General features: G+C 36.9%; 1 protein-coding gene across 5 annotated transcripts in view; it reads right to left on the bottom strand.

The window, feature by feature from the left end:
* The window catches only part of Trol (terribly reduced optic lobes), a 149,488-nt gene that overhangs the window by 20,988 nt on the left and 108,251 nt on the right, over positions 1–20,249 (bottom strand). Inside the window, exons 10-40 of one of the 5 annotated variants that reach the window (XM_049837550.2) lie at positions 18,702–18,812; positions 18,485–18,595; positions 18,012–18,158; positions 17,520–17,633; positions 17,188–17,295; positions 16,814–16,927; positions 15,969–16,190; positions 15,209–15,325; positions 14,387–14,510; positions 14,091–14,203; positions 13,814–13,927; positions 11,456–11,647; positions 11,019–11,141; positions 9,032–9,085; positions 7,945–7,953; positions 5,834–5,964; positions 5,241–5,334; positions 4,307–4,441; positions 3,858–4,109; positions 3,586–3,782; positions 3,138–3,259; positions 2,736–2,955; positions 2,440–2,619; positions 2,217–2,359; positions 1,960–2,128; positions 1,637–1,845; positions 1,234–1,449; positions 828–1,100; positions 594–717; positions 416–513; positions 3–239 (exon numbers count right to left, since the gene is read on the bottom strand). In XM_049837550.2, coding sequence (XP_049693507.2) covers positions 3–239; positions 416–513; positions 594–717; positions 828–1,100; positions 1,234–1,449; positions 1,637–1,845; positions 1,960–2,128; positions 2,217–2,359; positions 2,440–2,619; positions 2,736–2,955; positions 3,138–3,259; positions 3,586–3,782; positions 3,858–4,109; positions 4,307–4,441; positions 5,241–5,334; positions 5,834–5,964; positions 7,945–7,953; positions 9,032–9,085; positions 11,019–11,141; positions 11,456–11,647; positions 13,814–13,927; positions 14,091–14,203; positions 14,387–14,510; positions 15,209–15,325; positions 15,969–16,190; positions 16,814–16,927; positions 17,188–17,295; positions 17,520–17,633; positions 18,012–18,158; positions 18,485–18,595; positions 18,702–18,812 — 4,573 coding nt within the window. Of the gene's footprint in view, positions 1–2; positions 240–415; positions 514–593; positions 718–827; positions 1,101–1,233; positions 1,450–1,636; positions 1,846–1,959; positions 2,129–2,216; positions 2,360–2,439; positions 2,620–2,735; positions 2,956–3,137; positions 3,260–3,585; positions 3,783–3,857; positions 4,110–4,306; positions 4,442–5,240; positions 5,335–5,833; positions 5,965–7,944; positions 7,954–9,031; positions 9,086–11,018; positions 11,142–11,455; positions 11,648–13,813; positions 13,928–14,090; positions 14,204–14,386; positions 14,511–15,208; positions 15,326–15,968; positions 16,225–16,813; positions 16,928–17,187; positions 17,296–17,519; positions 17,634–18,011; positions 18,159–18,484; positions 18,596–18,701; positions 18,813–20,249 lie in introns of all 5 variants that reach the window. The other 4 variants (XM_064035371.1, XM_064035381.1, XM_064035372.1 and 1 more) reach the window with 4 other exon arrangements.

The raw sequence follows: 20,249 nt of genomic DNA, 5'->3' as shown, positions 1-20,249 counted from the left end.
ACCTTGTGTAACCAGGAGCGCAGTCTTCGCAAGAGGTTCCGATGTAACCAGGTGGGCACACACATTGCTCTACATGAGAAGCAGTGGGTCCATATGCGTCGGGTTCAGCGACTTCGATGCTTGCACTGACTGGAGAAGCCAGTTCTGTTCCCGGGGAGTACGTAGCCTTTATCAGGATCGTCTTGACATCAGCGAGGGCTAAGAGGAAGTGCTCACGTAATACTTCCTTGCCATCAGGCCTAGAAGAAGAGGACAGAAGAACGTGTAAGGGATATTCATTGGATTTTAAGAATGCTCAAATTATATAAGTCCAGATTTTGTATCAACATAAACATAGTTATAAAAACAATAACTTTAGAGCCTAATCATTTGTAAATGAGCATTTGTTTCTACATGGTTATAAAAAGATACTCACCTTTGCCATCCTTTTTCTAAGAACTGCACGCTAGCATTCAAGATACCATCATGAGAGGCTTCGAAATCACCGAAGTAGTGGAAAGTCAGTCGATTATCCTGTAAATCGTAACAATGTACATTAATTTTTTGACGTGGAAGATAAGCAAAATATTGTTTAAAACAAGTTATAGTCTTACACTGATGAGTTGGACATCAGCTGCGCTGTTCCTGTATCTGGGGTCGCTCGATCTGATGGTGGGAACATTCTTGAGTACGTATTGCAGTGAACCGCCATATGATGTCACCTTGTCACCAGCAAAACTGTTCCACGAAAAGAAATTGGTATTAACATCAAAAAGTACACACCCAATTGGATTAGGACCAATTTTCTGAGAGAAACATTTCACACACAACTTTTCAAAAAAACTTACCTGACGGGAAGACTCCAGTAGTAAACTGTTGATCTAGAACGATCGATATTATTCAGCGAGATATCACCGCGGTACAATTCTGGTTTCAGCTCGGTTTCAACTGGGGCTGTGTATCTGACGGAGCCAGGTGGGCCGGTAGGCGAGATGTTGTAGATCTTCACTTGATCCACGATTTGTGGCACGTTAAACTGCACGCTGATCGTCTTGCGTCGGAGATTGCTGCTCATACATTGTTGGGAAACTCCCGAACAGAAGCACAAAGCACAGCCATGTCTGTAATTGAAGATTTCGTCAGTTTTTTTTAGGTTGATGTGAGTTTTAATTTACACTGAACATATTGTGGTGTTTTAATTTAAAATGGTTGAAGGTAACAGTGTTGTAGCTGCTATTTTGGTAAAAAAAATACCTGAAGTCATTGGATAGGTAGAACGAGTCGTTCTTGCACTGATCACAGTAGCGTCCCTGGACGTTGTCTTTGCAAACGCACTCGTCAGGCGGGCGGATTTGCTTGGTGCCAGTGGGGTTGCAGTTGTCTCGTACTTGTGGTCTGCACACATCGCCGGGGATCATCGGGTTGCCTTCGTAGCCTGGGGCACAAACCTCGCAGTGCTTGCCTTCGTAACTGTAAATAGTGAAGATAATATAAAAACTTTAGTGTGTAGTTTTTCTTTATTGAATACATTTGACAACGTTTGCGTAGTTGTTGATTTTAGACATCATTTGGATAATAGTAGGTTACTTAATCAATCAAAGGCTTTTATTGATACGGTTACACTAAAATTTGATCTTCGAGCTTCGAGGATTCTTACCCAGGGAAGCAATCACAGTTAACTGATCCGTCTGGTCCCAATGAGCAGGTCCTTGCAAACTGATTGTCGCGGTTGGTCAGAGGACATGGGCATTGTTTGCAGGGAATTCCACTTGAAGGATCGCCATATGTGCCGGGTGGGCACTCCTCAGGCATACAGTCTCCGAGCCAAGGTCCAACCTTCTTACGGACGTAGCCAGAGGCGCATTTCTGAAAAAAGGTCATTTACATGTCTCAAATGGAAATCAAAGATAAAGTGAGCAAATAGACTGAGTATGATGTTAGTTAAACATTAAAAGCAAGAAACAAAGTTTTTAAATTTACCTGGCAAGAAAGTCCAATGTATTCCTTAGGGCAAGTGCACTCTTCCACCAGACTAGCGGCTCCACGGCCCACATTGATATGTTCAGCAGATTCCATCTCAAAATCGGTGATGTTCACTCCAGCATTGTTCAAGTCAGCGCGCAGAAGGATCATTTCAATTTCATCCAAACTGTAATAAAAATCAGTCACATTAGTTATTAGTCTTCAATGACTTACAGGTATTGTAGCAGTCACTCCTTAGGCTAAGAAGGACTTACGCCATCATAATGTCTTCTCTGGAAGCAGATGTAAATCCGCTGGAACTGTTCTTCATCCAGTTTTCGGGAGTAAGGCGAGCTTCGATGTTAAGGTCTCGAGAACCACCAGCACGGCTGACGTGGAACAGGTTACCGTATTTGCCCTAAACACAATATTTTATATTAACATCCTTTCAATTCTAAACGTGAGTACGCGTTATTTTTATACTTGGCATATAAATACCTTAATGATGATAGTTGGGATGCTGTCATCGAACCCGAATACTTGGGTGTGTGGAGACACGGTGTACTTGATGTGTCCTCCGTAAGACTTGAGCTGGTTGCCATTGTAATCCTCTGGTAAGGTGATGTAGGGATGTGCGCTTGAGTATGATGGGTATGATGAGCCACCGAATTTGGTAATCTGGAAAAAACATGGGATCAAAATTAATCGAATTTCTCTTTTTCTATCCATTGCTAGTTCAAAACCAACATTTAAGATCAGCATTGTGGGAGTTTCCAGCAATACAAAAATCTTACCGTAGCACCATTATCCAAAGATTGGTAGTAATACTGGCTGTTGATCGGCTGCGAATCAATGATAATGTCTCCACTAAGGGATTGCTTGATGCCAATAAGTCTGGTGCCTCCTTGTCCCAATGGAGTGGGCATGTTGTATGTGAACAGATCAGCGCTGCGACATTGGTCTGATTTGCCGAAGCAGAAGCAACGAATGCACTCGTTTTCTGATCGCGCTTCGCTGAAAAATAGAAGACAATACAAAAATTAATACAAAAAAGACAGGTTCATAAATTTTATTTTACTCTAAAGTTTTTATTCGTAGACAGTTGCGTAGACCTCACTCACTTAGTTCATGTTTAAAAGGTCATTCCGTTGATGTGATAAGTGGAATTTATAGCTTAATATGAAATAATAGCTTACTTATTGAAGTATCCACGAGGGCATAGATCCGTTTTGGTGACTTGAACAATGGCGTCGGGTGCTGCGAATGTTGTTCCTTTGTTGTTGATAGCTTCGCATGAGTATGCTCCACTGTCTTCGGGCTGTAATAGACCAAATTGTTAATAAATTCCCGTACAAACCATATATGTATGCAAACAGGAATATGAAGCCATGTATTCACTGAGAAACAATTGTTTATAAACACTGTTTCAGAAACAATATATACGTGTTTCTGTGGACGATGTGGACGGCAGAATTTCCGAAACATTGTTGCTGTAAACATCTACGTGATGGTTCAGAAACTGTGAATCTGAAACATTGTTTCCCAGTGAATACGTGGCTTACACTTATTATATCAGATTCTAGTATAAACTTTTAGCTTTGACATGACACGTTTAGTGGTGAATTACTACAAATTATGACTTACCTGCATGTTAGGGCAAGTCAGGACACCGATACCCCTATCGCTGGTCCAGGTGCACTTAGCAGGAACATGTCCCCAGTTCAAACGCCATGAGATCAATGGGATCGGAACTCCTACAGCTTCGCAGGTCAGCGTCAGGGTATCGCCAGGGTTCAGTTTTACGTTAGATGGGTACGGCGGCCGTGTTACGTGGATAGGAACTGGTAAAAGAACAGAATTTTGATGTAACAATTACAGGCATAAAAATATAGGAAGATCTATGTAATGTTACTTACTGCATCCATATTCATCAGATCCGTCCTGGCAGTCACTCTGTCCATCGCAGTGGAAACTCTTAGGAATGCACTGTTCCTGGGACTTGCAAGTAAATTCGACCGGTGAACATTTGCTGCCCGCCGCATGGTAACCGCAGTTCACTTCATCTGAGGAATCTCCACAATCATCTTCGGAGTCACAGATCCAACTCTTGAGCACACATTTACGATTTCTACATTTGAATTGATTCGGTTCACACATGCCTTGGTGATCTGAAAAAATAATGTAATAATGACATAAATATCAACTCATAGCTAAATATCGATATAGCATATAAGTTTTCTATTTTACAGAAAGTTAAGTAAGTAACGTAGTGCCTCCGGGATGAGGGTGAAAGCACTAAAAACGTCTATAGATTATATATTTTTAGGGCATAATTAGATAAGAAGAAGTAAGTCTAGGTACTTACGGCAGTTATCCTCATCGGAATGATCAGCACAGTCGATATTGTTGTCACAAACAGCGGACTTGGGAATACATTGACCATTACCACAAGTAGCTTCGTTAGGACCGCAAGAGGGTCTCTGAGGCCTGTACGTAACGGCTGTAAAAATAAATAATTATCTGTTATACAAGAGTGCAAAGTTGCTTTTTAACCGCGAGCTCAATTTTAATGACCGAGCAAGTGAAGGATTCTAAAATTGAGACACGAACGTAGCGAGTGTTTAAAAATTAGAGTCCTGGGCGGTAGCGAGGGAATCAAAAGAGCACAAGGTGAAAAATCTTTGCACTCGTATGCAACACATAACTTAGCATCTCACCTCATCAAGGAAATTACTAAATGCAAATAAAGAAAATGGCGCGCACATGACTAATTAAAAAGATCTATTAATTTATTTAAAAACGTAATGAGGTTTAAAGTCGATCTAAAACAATTTAAAAAATAATTTCATCCCTCCTAAACGAGGAAATTACTAAATGCAAAAAAAGAAAATGGCGCGCGCATAGGTTCGAGTATCAAATTAAAAAGAAGTAGGTACCTATTAAAGATTATTTATTTTAAAAACTCAGTTTAAAAATAAAATGAGGTTAAAAATCGATGTAAAAACTATAATAAAAATTACTTCATTAGTTGAATCATTGTTTTAAGCAGTAGTTTATTTGTTTAGTACGTATTTATTTTAAAAGTGTTATCAAGATTGTCACAAATGGAGTACCTATTGCAAACGATGCATGTTCCAAATTCAAAGTGATTTGAATTTGGGACGTAGCAAATTCAAATATCGCACTCAGATATCGAAGTGCAAAACTACTGTTTCCGAGATGGTGGGATGAAAATGAAGCTTTGTTAACCAGTGCTTTATATAGTGAAGAAGAAAATAGGTATAAAGAATGGAACTTACAAGGAGGCTCCACAACCAACACGACGCGTACTTGAGAACCAGGGTAGCTCAAGTAATCTCTCGCCTGACAAGTGTATGTACCGGCGTCGGCTTCCTAAAATAGTGAAAACGAGACCTCTTGAATAAGTGCTAGGAAAGGCAATAGGCAAATCACAGTGGTTTTACAAATACTTTTAAACACGACTCAATATTATAACTTTAAACCATTATATACAAAAACCCAAGATGCACAGTCTCGAATAAAAGTTACGCTCGAAAGTGTCCCCGAACACTAATTCTGTCTCTTTCTATGAGGTACAAGCATACGTTTTTGCAAGTTCAACTTTACGCGAATTGCTTAAAGTCGTTATTACAACGCACTGTAGTTAAAGCAATAAAACGACCGAAGTGATCGGCTAGGACAAAGAAAATGAGCGCACAATTCTGAAAACAATTCTGTTGCGCTCATTTGGTGAGGACGTTTTTGAGACGTTGAGTGTGTATCTTGGGTTTTTTGAATATCAATGCTTTAAACTCTCAAATCCGATACATGGTCATAGTTGAAGATTATTTAATTAATTTATAATTATGTAGACACAGCTCTATTGACTTACGGTAACTTGGAACATTTCCAAACGCCCATTGATGTCGGTGGAACCGTTCTTGATCCTGGCGCCATCTCTGACCCACTGGACTCGAGCACGAATGGGACCAATGTCACGACATTGGAACACCACATCGCCACCTAGAGGTATCCCATTTGTCAAAAAACGATTCAATTTTGATAAAAAACGAGACCCAATTTTTTACCGTGATTGACCACTGTGCAGCATTCACAATGTGAATAATTGTAAAAAAAATGATGACATTATTTAATGAATTATTTAGTAGTGCAAACCATACATGCTTTTTTTTCTTTTATCGAATAGTAAGTTCACAAAAGCATTACTTTTTTTACTTTTTAAGGAAAATTTTCCTGTGCCATAATCTTAAATAAATAATAAAAAATGCCTCAACATTAGAAAAAATCGAGATATCCCAATCACGACATGGCACTTTTTATCACCCAGAATAGGTATTGTGATTCAAAACATAAGCGTAATTTCAGATAATAAAACCGTTCATTTTATTATCTGAAATTACGCTTACAAAAATCTTAATTCTACTCATCGGGATATTCTAAACTGTTGAACTCCACATGCTGACACTTTCTTTTAGCTTAAGTTTGTAACCATAAGTTAGCGTGAAACTAATATTTTTTCATTTTTTTTTGCTTCATGTCTTTGAACCCTTATTATACCATGTTACTTAGACCACTAATAAAAATAAATAGTTGTTTTTTATATTGGCATTATTTATCAGTTGCAATATTGTACTGTCCGGATTTCACAAAACTCATAATACATAAAGAACTATTAATATTTTGATAAAAAAATTGCTTACCATTCAAAGAGTAAACATACAGACAATTACAACTGAAAAATAAATCTTAAAAGAAAACTATTAAAATACCTACCTAACTGAAGATATCTATGTTACCTCCACCTTAAGTAAAATTACATATATGCTTTATGAAAACCGGCCAAGTGCGAGTCGGACTCGTGCACGAAGGGTTCCGTAAATTACAGTTAAATCAACCTATCTCAAAAACTATAAGAGATACTTTGATCAAACCAAAAATCGTTGAAAGAGTTAATTAGCATGCATCACCTCTATTTTTTTTAGAATTTTATACCCCGTAGTTATAAAAATAGAGGGGGGGGGGACATACTTTTTACGACTTTGAGAGCTGATATCTCAAAAACCGTTCACTTTAAGAAAAATGTTTTTTAGAAAACTTTATATCATTTTAAAAGACCTTTCCATTGATACCCCACACGGGTATGTACATCGAAAAAAAAAATTTCATCCCTCAGTTACATGTATGGGGGGCCCCACCCCCAATTCTTTTTTTTACTATTTAGTGTCATATTTTTGTAGCGGTTCATACAACACATATTCCCATCAAATTTCATCACTGTAGTACTTATAGTTTCCGAGTAAATCGGCTGTGACAGACGGACAGACGGACAGACGGACATGACGAAACTATAAGGGTTCCGTTTTTGCCATTTTGGCTACGGAACCCTAATTATGCCAATATACTTATATATCTATCTTAGTATTGTGTGTGTATTACCAATCTTTCGAATTACGTGCACCCATTTTTTACAAGTCAAGTCTTAAACAAACCAGTTTGTTTCGTATGAATTAATGATTAATTAAAACCCAATGTTAATTTGATTAAATAAAACCCTTATAGTGTATTAAATGTTAAAACGCACGCATGTGTAAATATATAGGTAGTTTTATAAAATATATAATACTTATGTAACAATAAAATAGTCTATCTTATATAAAATATTATATTCATGCAATTAAAGTCTTAAATGTTTAAATAAAAATATTTTCCATTAATTTCGACGTTATATAAACTGCCCTGTGTCATCATTTTAGCAATTAAAAAAAAACACGTTAAAGTCACCCATGAAGTCATTCGTTAATAAATTAAATATGTATTGTATTTACGTAAGCCAAAGGAACACCATAGGTAATAACTACGTCTTCTAATATTATAATTATTCCACGCAAAATGTGTAAAACCAGAAGCTGAAATAATATGAAGTTGTTATAAAAACCCATTATGATTGTCTTGCCCAAAAATATTATCAGGCAAGCGACTCACCAGAAATCACTGTTCCACCACCATGAAAGAAATAATAAGAGATAGGATCATTAATAAATCTTAAAAGAAAACTATTAAAATACCTACCTAACTGAAGATATCTATGTTACCTCCACCTTAAGTAAAATTACATAAACTTTAAGAAAAATGTACTATCGTCAATTCAATTATACTAACAGCTCGGATTTGTTCATAACTTTATATTTATTAGATCACGATCAAATATATTATAAACGTTTCTCACAGATACTGCCATTGGGCAGTTGTTTTTTACCAAGCTGTTGTTTATAATTAAATGTTGATCACATTAATAAAATATTTATGAAGTAGGCATACCTGCTTATAAACTGGCGGCACAGTTTTTTATAGCCATAATTAAAATTGAAAATTAACCATTAGTTTTATATAAAAACAGTACTTATTTTTTTGAATATGATACCATGATTGCACGTATGTCTAGTTCCTTAGCCATATCCTAGAAAAGCGCATCTAAAAATAACAAAGTATGTATATGTATAAATTCACGCGTGACGGATTGTGACAATTTACGTTTTAGGTATGCAAATACTCAAACGTTACTTTACTTTTAGTCCTATCTAAAATCATTTCCATAGTAAAAAAATACATACGTAAATGTGACGGAAATATATGATTTTTGAGAGGTCCTAAAAATTGAGTGGCGTTTAAGTATTCGGCACAATTGACGGTGCATCGATTCGTCCGCCGCGTAAGGATAGTGTTAGGTATACAATAGTAAATCTTGAGATGTAAATAGCACTACAAAATTTTTGGTTTTCACTACCCTGCACGATTGGGTCTTCAGTTTGGCATTTGCTTACCTGATTTTCCGTGCCCCTTAAAGATGCAATAATTGTACACAATTATAAAAGCGGACATTTCATTTTTAACCTACCAACGGTTAACTAAGCCGTTGAGATTCCAAAGAGAAAAGTTTCCCAAAAACATAACGGTGGATTTTTTTTCCAAAAAAAGTATTCTTTAATTTTGATTGACGTTATTTTACAAATAACTTTCTAAAAATTACCTATACGTGAAAATAAATAGTTTTGTTAAGCCATTTACTCACCGTGTCTAACGGACTGGCTGTCTGGGTATGTCTTCAAGTCCAAAGCAGGTGGAGCTGAAATAAAAAAAAAATACATTAATATTATTACTCCAAAGAATGTCAGTGTGATTTGTGAATGATAAGTTGGGAGAAAATCATTCTTAATCAAAACTTATCATTTCAATTTTTTTTACATCATGCAATTTTTTTATGATTGTCGAGTAAGACTAACTTTCCGGCACTCAAATATAAAAGTTCTATTAGGTACTTCTTTTTAAAATTCAGAACTTCAAAAAATGCAAGTATAATATCTAACTAATTTAGGTTAGTAAAATTATTTTAGATATTATGTACCGCAGTCTTAAATTATTTATTGCTAATATCATCCATTGCCTCGTTATAACTGCCTCGTTGGTCTAGCTGTCGCAAGTGCGGCTGCTGAGCACGAGGTCTCGGGTTCGATTCCCGAGTCGGGCCGAAATCGCTTTGTGGGTTTTAGAAGACTTTCACAAAGCAGCCCGGAGCCTGGAAGCTGGTGATTGATACACCCGTGCATCGGAGAGCACGTAAATGTCGGTCCTGTGCCTGATCTCTCTCCGGTCGTGTCGGATTACCGTCCCATCGGGCTATGAGAGTTAAGGAATAGTGAGTGCACCTGTGTCTGCGCAAATGCTCGTGCACTATAATATGTCCTGCGTAGTTGGCTAATCTCCTTACATGAGAACAGCCGCCGTAGCCGATAATCGGCTAGGAGGACATCATATCATCCATTACCAACCTTTGAGTGAATGGTAATTATCTAAATATTTACAATTAATGTGTTCTATACATTAGCTGTTACCTTATACCGTTCCGGCAGGACTTATAGGTATAGAGATACACATTTTGTTATTACTTAAAACTAAGAACATTCTTACCCTAGCTTATTTCTTGGTAGTTGTTATTAGTTTATCTAACATTCCAATATAATCATAATATGTACAGGCAAATAATTAATTAGTAGAACCGACTGCCCCCGTCCTCAGGAGTCGTTAGGTCATATGCATGTGGTCAATATACTGAGAACTAAATTAGAATAGACGTATTTTGTTAGTGATACTGATGCTTTGTTAAAAGAAACACGTTTCGCCACACGTAGTAATATCAACTTCTGGCTTAAAGTAAGTATTGTTTTCTTAACAACTTTCCCGCAAACTGCTGACTTAACAGTCGGCAGACACTTGCATAACCGTGAATCCAATGAAAGCTTTTTGGTCGTCTTATACCGGTCAAATAACTGATCATTGTAATTTGCGGCCTTCCATTCATCTCTAACTGATTTATACCCCCGAACGTTTATCGGCTGACTTAAAGTTTGCATTTTGAGGGCACTGGTATACTGACTCATGAATATATTTTTTAATAAAGGCGAAATAAATTGAGGAAATGTGTTTCTCTCTTAAAAGTTTCAGATACGGACTGTCAGCGTTCTGTACAAAATATTTACAGGGTTGAAAGTTAATATACTACCTATTCATTCATATTTTAATCAAATATTTACAATGACCATTGTGTCGGTGAGTTTTATTAAGTACTGATAATATTTTATTATTTATTTTTCTCACAAAGATGTAGGATTAAGGACATCTTTAATATCTCTGTGAAAAAGTACACAGGTGTATAATCCAAAGACAAAACTTCACGAACCTCAATACTTAGTTGAGGTTTCAGACGTGAAACACGCACACAAAACAAACAAATAAATGAACAAATAATATGATGCTGTCTGCAGCTTGCCAGGTACCACGACATGTTCGCGTCGACAGTATCCATAGTCAGTTGCCCAGACTTTAAAATAACTTCAAAAAATGACAAACAAGGAACTAACATATCAACAAACTCACTTTCACATGAACGATATTAATAAGAATATTAGGATAAGGGGTCTGTCCGTTAATACTATGTTAAATATCAACCACGTTGACCAAATTACAGTTATAATCATATCATCAGATATACGAGTTCTTACTGAAGGGAGGACAATCAAATTCATCACTGTAGTCTAACGGACAGTCGATATGTCCATTACAACGCTGGGAGTTGTGAATGCACGAACCATTCCAACAACGCCATTCGTCGCCTCGGCACATATCTAGTGAACGGAATAGGCATTACACTAGAATATCTAGGCAGTTATTGCTGTTCAATAATACTAATTGCTTCATTAAGTTTTTTTTTTATACCAAGTAAAAAATCGTCTTCACTGGAACAACTGCTGTTTTCTGTATTAATGAAGTCGTTAACAAATAGGTATATCTATTATGTGACAGCCAGTTTCACCAATTCTGAATTACCGAATTGCCTCACCCGGTACTTAAAAAGATGATGATTTCTTATCACAAGTGTGAAACAGGCTGTCACACACTTAATCGGTAGTAACAATCTTGGTATGATAGAAGAACTTACATCCTCTGGTGGTATAGTAAGGGTCCTCGGTTGTGGGCTGTGGGTAAGGAATGAAAGGTATCCTGGTGGTGGTAGACGGTGGGCAGTTGTACTCATCAGATCCGTCACTGCAGTCCCTGTTGCCGTCACAGAAGGTCGAGGTGGGAAGGCATTCTCCGGTCTCACGACATTGGAAGCTATCCTCAGGGCAGGCTGGAATGGTTAAAGTGATAGATCAGTGAAAAGTTTTTAGTGTAGATTTTTTTCTGACAACGTCTGAACAACTAATAACAACATTTTTTTAAAGAAATATGTAGGTAGAACTGTGGGCATGTTGTTCAAAGACAATTTAATATTTTTTTTCAGGCAGTTATTTTCTTTTATCATCTTTGCCACATCTGTGGTTTTAGTTTTGTGAGTAGGTATGATTTCGCTATTGGTTATCGGACGTTATCAAAATCGTTAGACTTAAAACATGCCCAAATAATATATTAACATCACACTATTATAATTACCTACTAAGTATACATACATAAACCTATGAATAAAATATAACCGGATTGTAATGGACAGAGGTAAAAAACAGATCTGCACGGATTTTGGATTTCAAGAGTTCCAAAATACGAGCTCATTTGTTATTTTTAATTTTATTTATGTATTTTGTTATTTAAATACTATTATATTAAAATACTGTCCATTACAATAGCACTTAATTAAAAGTTTTACTGGATTATAAGCAGGGGGTGAAGAAACATGCAAAAAATAATGTAGGTAAGTAAGTCTAGTGAAGAAGAAATATTATTGAAGTTGCTCGTGGTGGGTCTTTTGATATTAATTGAACCTCTTTGCTCCTCAGATAACATTTTATCAATAAAAATTTATTATTCATTCACGTCAAGATAAAATCCCAGGTCACGAACAAAAATAAAAATATTTCGTAACATTACATAATGAGGTGACAGTGAAGGGTGATATATCAGAAAACAAACATCGGTCCTAAACTATTCGATTTTCTACAATGGTTCTAACCTACGTATGTATTATGTAATGGCTACACTCAGGAAAAACAAAACATATTCGAGACGTTTGCCTGTAAGGAATCAACAGTCGGGGACAACGGATCGCATTCCAAAATATTGTCTGAAGTATTTCCACATATATGATTGTAATTATAGCACTGTCGTAAAATTTAGTTAAAGAAATTGCTGTATTGGTATATTAAATACAAGTGCTTGCAATTTTATATGACGCACAGTTGTAGCCAGGTACTTCATTATCTACATATTTCTAGTTACGTCAATGAGCTCAATATTTTGCTTCAAATTCTAGCACGACTTGAAACGAGATCACATTATTTTTATACAAAGTTGTAACTTGAACTGAAAATGCAGAAGAAAACGACAGCAATATTACAATCAGATATAGAATGTTTAAACTAAAATGTTTCAGATACCCGTATTCACACAGTTCTGTTCGTCAGAAAAATCGTAGCAGTCGTATATATTGTCACAGCGCCTCAAATGCGGAATGCATTTGCCGTCGTAGCAGGTAAACTCTGAGTCATGGCAGGCAGCCATCACGGGGGATCGCGATGCCCGCGTCATGTACCACGCTGGACACCCATCATTCATTATCAAACTTGCTACCATGAGGATTATGCCTAACACTACCCATATACAACAATGAGAGGACCATATTTTTGAAATCGAGAAGTAATTTTTGCTAAATATCTCTATTTCATATTCAGTCAGCGACATACCAAATTACCAAAATAATGTTTAGTTAAAGTCTCTTTTAATTATCGTTAGAGAACCTCGAACATGTAAAATACTGTTGTATAGGGTACGGGACCTATATACATTTTGCAGTTTTCATGTCTGATGATTTCCGTCCTGATAATATGAAATCATTATGCACCCTGAAGATTAGGTTTAGTCTTTTTATCAAATTCTGTAGTTTGGCACAAATAGCGTATTAAAGTGCATGGTGGCTTAGAAGTTTAGAGAAAATGTGACAAAAGAGTGTTAACTAAGCATGTGCAAGATTTAGATGGTTAGTGCTCCTTTTGTAGATCTATAAGCGTGTAAGTGCCCTCTGCTTGCCAATTATGTGAAAACCGTCGATTGGAAACCACTGGTGTTCGTTATTGACTCAGTTCTTTTGGTAGACCAAGTAATCCACCATTTATTTAACCAAAAACCATTTATTTTGTTCATATTAATCTATAAAGTCATCAACCAACACCAGGGTTAAAGTTAATCGCATTACGACGGTCTCATTTTCTATATCTCAGTTTTTGATTCAGACATCACTTCTATTGAAATGAATCCCTAATTGTAGGTTCATAGAGTTCAATATAGAATGCGGAGTGATACTTACCACAGTTGGCTTCATCGGAACCATCAACACAGTCGTTGTGGTAGTCGCAGAAGAACGCGCGGTCGATGCAGACGTGGTTAGACTCGCATTGGAACTGGTCCGGTGTGCATGGTTCTAATAAAAATATATTAATTTATATCGACATTCTGATGAAACCAAATTCAATGCAAAAACTAGAATTTCGTAAGTGTGTTACCCTAACTGTGTTAGCGCAAAGTCAAAAATGTTCAGGACGTGGACAGGTATGTTGTTCTAGTTGGTAGTGTAATTAACTTACGTTCTGGGTCCGTGACCATGGTCTTGTTGCAGTTCAGCTCATCACTGCCATCAGCACATTCATTGATTCCATTACACCGCAGCGAGTACGGTATGCACTCATTGGAGTCACATCTAAAATAAAAACATTAGTTTACAACAACCTGAAGACCAGAAAAGCTCGCAAGACACACCATTCGCATAACGCATCTGTCGCTAAGAGCATTGACATCGCCTTTCGCATAGAAGAGGAACATGACAAAATTGGCATATAGAAATGTTTTGCAGGCAAATAAATGATCATGTCTTGCCAGTTACCTGAAGTCACCAGGTCGGTCACAGTGGTAGCAGTCGAACTCATCGGATCCGTCGCGACAGTCGGGCCGTCCGTCGCAAATCTGAGTGGCCATTAAACAGCCACCGTCGCATGAGTGGGCACACGCTTTAAAAACAATACAATATATATATAAATACATTAAACTTAAATAGCAACAAGTAAAAGCACAGTACAACAAATAATGTTCGCAATTTTGTTGACGCAAAGCAATTTGCAAAGGCATTTATGGAAATCGCATAAATAGTCGCAATTAGATTAAGTGCTTAACTTATTAAATGTAATAATATAGCTTTTAAATTCTGTGGGATCGAAATACAATATATTTTATTTGGACATCATATTTGTATCATTGTTATTGTGATGTTTGTATTCATTGTTTAAGATATTGTGGTTCGTTCCCAACACAATGCAAGCCAGCCTTAAAATATTAAATGAATTAATTATGCTATTAACAACGAGATATATTACAGTGTTACAAATATGTAAGTATATCTTAATAGTTAATTCTTTAAAATTAAGTAGGCCTACGTTAATATTCCGTTTTTAATTTTTATGATATTTTTTGTATTCGTGCCATAAGATTTAGTTAATCTGTTGACACAAGTACAAAGAGTACAAGGCATAGTGACAACGTTCAGAGGTCCTACGATATAGTGCATCTAATTTCAGTCTTACAAAAAACTCTATAAAACTGTACTCTTTACCGAATTATGTAAAATTATCAAAGGATTATTCAAGTAGTCTTTATTTATCAGTAGGACCTCCGAGTGATTTACAAACAACAGTATCAGGACTTAATGTACCTTCGCAGTCTTCCTCATCTTCACCGCTGTCACATTCGCGGACATCGTTACATTTCTCAGCGCACACCAGTCGAGAGCCTGCACTGCAAGCTATACGGTCCGATGGACAGGGTGCACCTGAAATCATCCCTGTTCTTAGTTTCTTTGTTCAAACTTCTCACTCACGTCCCCCCAGTGTGGTTAACAAATTGCGAATGTCTACTGATGTTACCACTCAGAAGAAATTGTCGGCAATTTCAAGTACATAAATTATAGTATTGCTGAAAACACAAAACAAAAAGAAACATTTGCTGATTGTTTCTGACTACAAGAACAAGGACATTTAGAAATACGATGCTAGTATGCTAAGACAAAAGAAGAAAAGACTTCATGCGATATTTCATGCGCATGCTTCTAGCTGTAACAGTTAAAATGTGGACCTTTTATCATATACGATGTTTGACAATATTTCTCATCCGAATAATCACGACAGTCGTACCGACCATCGCATCGTCTTCGTACACTTACATATTGACCATCGTCGCATTCCCAATAATCAGTGCCACGAACGCCTAAATATTTACATAAACATGATGATTCTTGAAAAACGAAAACGTTCTAATTATTGGTCATTAATCGTTTAACACATTTTATCACTTAACGAATGTAAATATGTGTAGGCACTCAGCTACCTTTGACATCATTGTTTAAACGATTCATGCCCAATGATTTCGAACGGTGATCAAATAATATACAAAAGCATTTGGTAAGCACTACTTACCACAATTGTATTCGTCTTCGCCTTGACTGCAATCGTCTCTACCGTTACAAAGATAGGATATATTTATACAAGAACCGTCCCGACACGGGTATTGGTCCCTTTTGCAAGAGCAGTTGGCCTCGTCGCTGCCATCGTCGCAGTCCAGCGTCCCGTTGCATCTTGCATCGGCTTGCACGCACTTTCCACTCGTGCATTCATATTCATAAGCCATGCAAACTGTGCCTGCCGTGTAATGCGCCATAACCACATAAATACACTAGGAAGGGAAGTTATTGGGATCAATAACACCCTTTCTAGTGTCGTCAAAATTAATATTAATACCTACAAAAGCAATATTAAAATGTCTTAAATCTTTCAAGTTTTATACTCTCGACGCAAATCCTATACCTTGTTTTTAACTTGATTAGAATTGTAGAGGCTGCTGAATATGTGGTTGAAATTGCAATACAAATAGGCACATCAAGTACGATAACTATGAATATACGAAATATGAATTTGACCAATATTATCAGTACAAATTATGTTCGTTTGGAAGCTGTCATTCTAATCAAGTTAAACTTTACTGCATGAAATTTTCAATTCTATCAATTTTGATTTTCAAAAGCAGTACAAGTTTAACACATTGATATAATTGAAGGATTGCGTCGAGTTTATATTGCAAATTACGTTATGAATTAATCTAATAAAGTGCAGCTTCTAAGCTGTGCATTTAAATAAGCAACTGACTTAATATTAGTATGGAATAAACATGCTTAAAAGGATATCACCTTCACCTAAAGTGGGTATTTTTTCGGTAACGAGAAAATTTAAAAAATCGTCTTCATAAAATTTGGAAAAATTCAAACCATAAGAGCAATCGCGTTCGTCTGAACCGTCCTGACAATCATGCGTTCGGTCGCAATGTTTGGATGCAGGTATGCAGTGTCCATTATCACATTTGAAGTCGCTCGCACCACATGCTGGTCGGTAAAAGAAATATACTACGTTCAAATAATTTGTTTAGAGAGCTGACAAATCACCAGCAATTTGGAAAAAGAAAGAATGGAAAAAAGAAACAAAATTGAAATGTAGGAAACAGAAATGATAAAACCAATCACCATGGAGATTCGTTGGATAGAGAAGGATGGTGGAGATAGTCGAGACAATGAAATTGAACGGAAAAAAAAGACAGTAGGTAAGCTGTAAGTAGCAAGAACCCTCTACGATAAAATCAACTTACGACAATTTTGTTCGTCGGAATAATCGCCATGCGCACAATCATAGTGACGATTGCATCTAAGAGACTCGTGTATGATCTTGCCACTTCTGCATTTAAAGTAGCCAGTGGCTGGAAATACATGCAAAGCTATTCATGTAAACTGGTCATTAGTGGATGAGTGGAGATTATGTTAGCTGTCAATGTTGAAACTATCATGCATTAAGATATAGTTTCAGTGATGGTAATAATTTATGGGCTTTACTTTGCACTTGAATCTATAATGCTGTTGAAATCTATTTGGGGTGGGCTATGGTGTCTTGTTCTATCTTGTCATGGGTATTGGGTTGTCTTACCGATGCAGCTCCTTTCGTCCGACCTATCAGTGGGGCAATCGACCCGTCCATCACAACGCTTACTCCTTTTGATGCAGGTCCCATGATCGCATTGCCATTGGTCTGGTCTGCATGCTTTTAGAATTATATGTTTTATTGTACATGGGGTTATTGGTTAGAAATTAGTATCTGCATCATTTTTATGTGATTTTGTTTATGTCCATTTTTCATAGTGTAAGTAATTATAAGCCTAATTCAAGTAACTTTTAAGATATTGATCCAGATTTCGTGGCTTTGGATGCTTTCCCTATCTTATGGATGACTAGCAAGTGAGTAAGAAATGCACAAAAACAGATCTTTTATCGATATTATTAGGCAATAATTACGTCATTTATAGCTACATAATGTATTTTAACCAATCCAACTTTCTGCCACTTTTATACTTAAACTTTTTTACTTGGTACATAAACAAAATCGCATGTCTCGGTTAGTCGCATCCAAGCCGATACTTACGACATTCAATTTCATCGCTGCCATCTTTTTTGCAGTCTTTGAATCCATCGCATCGGAGTAGTATCGATATGCAGGTACCATCACGGCACCTGAACTGACCTGTGTCCCTACACACATGGTGTCCAGCCCACCATATCATCTTTGAGACTTACCGTACAAAATTAAATGATCCAGAAAAGCAGCATGCGAAATATTCGGCATTAGGTATTTCTTCTGCTTGTTTTATTGCAACGAGACATTACGAGTTAACTATTATTAGAATAATTTGGAAATATTAAAGAAATGATAGGTATTTTTTGTTCTAAAGGTGAGTAAGTTCTAGTCAGTTTAGATCTTCAAAATGAGGCTTTATAAGAATATAAATGTTCTGACGATTAAACCATGCACCTGGCATGCTGCATTCTTTTGGTACTGCTCGTAGTCTCTCATTGGTATGGATATGCAGGTCTGGTGTCTGTAGGCATCCTACTTACCACAGTCCAATTCATCGGAGCCGTCCGAGCAATGTTGTTCGTTGTCGCACCGCTTGCGTTCTTCAATGCAGAGCCCGTCACTCTCGCATCGGAACTCATCCGGTCGGCAGTCTGTTTTAAGAAGTAATGAGTTGTAGTTTCAAGTTTTTTTTTCTTTCAAGAAATTGGTACGTTTGAAAAAAAAAACAAAAAATTGTTAATGTGTAAGATCTCTTACCGCAACCGAGCTCGTCATCCTGGTCCGGACAGTCATAGACGTTGTTACATCGGCGGCTAGATTCGATACAGTGTCCGCTTCTACAGTGGAAGTCGTCCGCTCCACACGTTCCTGTTGACAAACAAAGGTATACATAAGCTTGATGTTCCATAATTTATATCATCGCCATCTAGTTACACACGCAGGAACCACTGAATAACCTTAAAATGCAGCGTCGTGTTGCTGCTCTATATTATATTGTAGGCGTCGAAAACCTATCTAATCATAAACTTATTTGATTCCAATATGATACTAATTAATCAACAACTAAATGTAAAATAAACACCATAAAGGAGTAAGTAATTATTGCCGAACAGCGCCACCTAGAACCATGATTAGTTCCGTTCCGATTGTGAGATGGCGCTAGTGTACATTTAATGGAGGGTGATGGAAGGCCTTAGCCAAGCTGCGGGAATCCGACTGCGTTGATCAGTTTAACTTTTACGAAGTTTACCTTTCGAAGCGATGCAAGCCTTCCGTTGCATATACGAGCATTTGCCCGCGATTTCTACGACAGACTTTAGCAAGACAAATTGACGTCTATCTGTTCTTACGTATTTTGAGTATTTGAACAAGAATTTGCTGCTATGCCTTCAATTCGGTAGATACAGAACTGCCAAATTTATGCAATGGAAATACTAATTAGTATGCAAAGAGATAGTTCTTGTAGATACTTAGTAAGTAGGTACAGTGGTACTAAACTTACAAAATAAATAGAGATATTAAAAAATAATCAAGTAATTAAAGTAACGATTATGTAAGTATATAGGCAGTCATCATATTGGAGGGATTAGTATTCACCTTCTTGTGTGTCGATGACATGTCATATTATGAATCTCTACTTTGTCAGCCCGATATGCCGCCACAGCGAGAGCACGATTAATATTTCTAACTATAAACACATAAATACTAATAAATAGCAATACCGAACCACACTAAAGCAAGACGTTCTCATTGTAAGCGAACACAACATACCTACTGAACTTTTGACTTCATGAAGTGCGCAAACGATACAACTCTAGTTAGCATAAAGCGACAATAAAAAGAAAAGAGAAGCGTACTCCCGGCAAATTTTCTACATCTTTTTTAGTATAAACATTGTCAGTAACACCTATGGGTATTTAAAATTCCGCCGTTGTTCGCCGGGGCCTACTACGTGATATACTTAAAGCTGCATAAATAGGCGAGTACCCGCCGCAGTATTACGGATTGAGAGTTTGCGCGTACGCCTGTGAAAATCGCAAACTTTGAGGGCATTATGTATCACGACCACGTGGATGTGTTTAATAGTCTCGGAACGCGCTTCTTGCTTCAAAATCAAGTTAAAAGCTTTTTTTTCACAGACACTTGAAACTCAGACGCGTCATTTGAATATTTTAGTTGTCCGTATTCAAATAGTAGGTTGTAAAATGGACAAAGATGGTGTTTTAGGCAATAAGAATGTTAGGCATGGTGGGATTTATGGCGATATCAAAGTGACTACTAAGTGCTCGATGACTTGAATGTCAA

The sequence above is a fragment of the Helicoverpa armigera genome, chromosome 1, assembly GCF_030705265.1.
Source record: "Helicoverpa armigera isolate CAAS_96S chromosome 1, ASM3070526v1, whole genome shotgun sequence".
Taxonomy (NCBI): domain Eukaryota; kingdom Metazoa; phylum Arthropoda; class Insecta; order Lepidoptera; family Noctuidae; genus Helicoverpa; species Helicoverpa armigera.
This window is presented reverse-complemented; position numbering and strand designations above follow the sequence as displayed.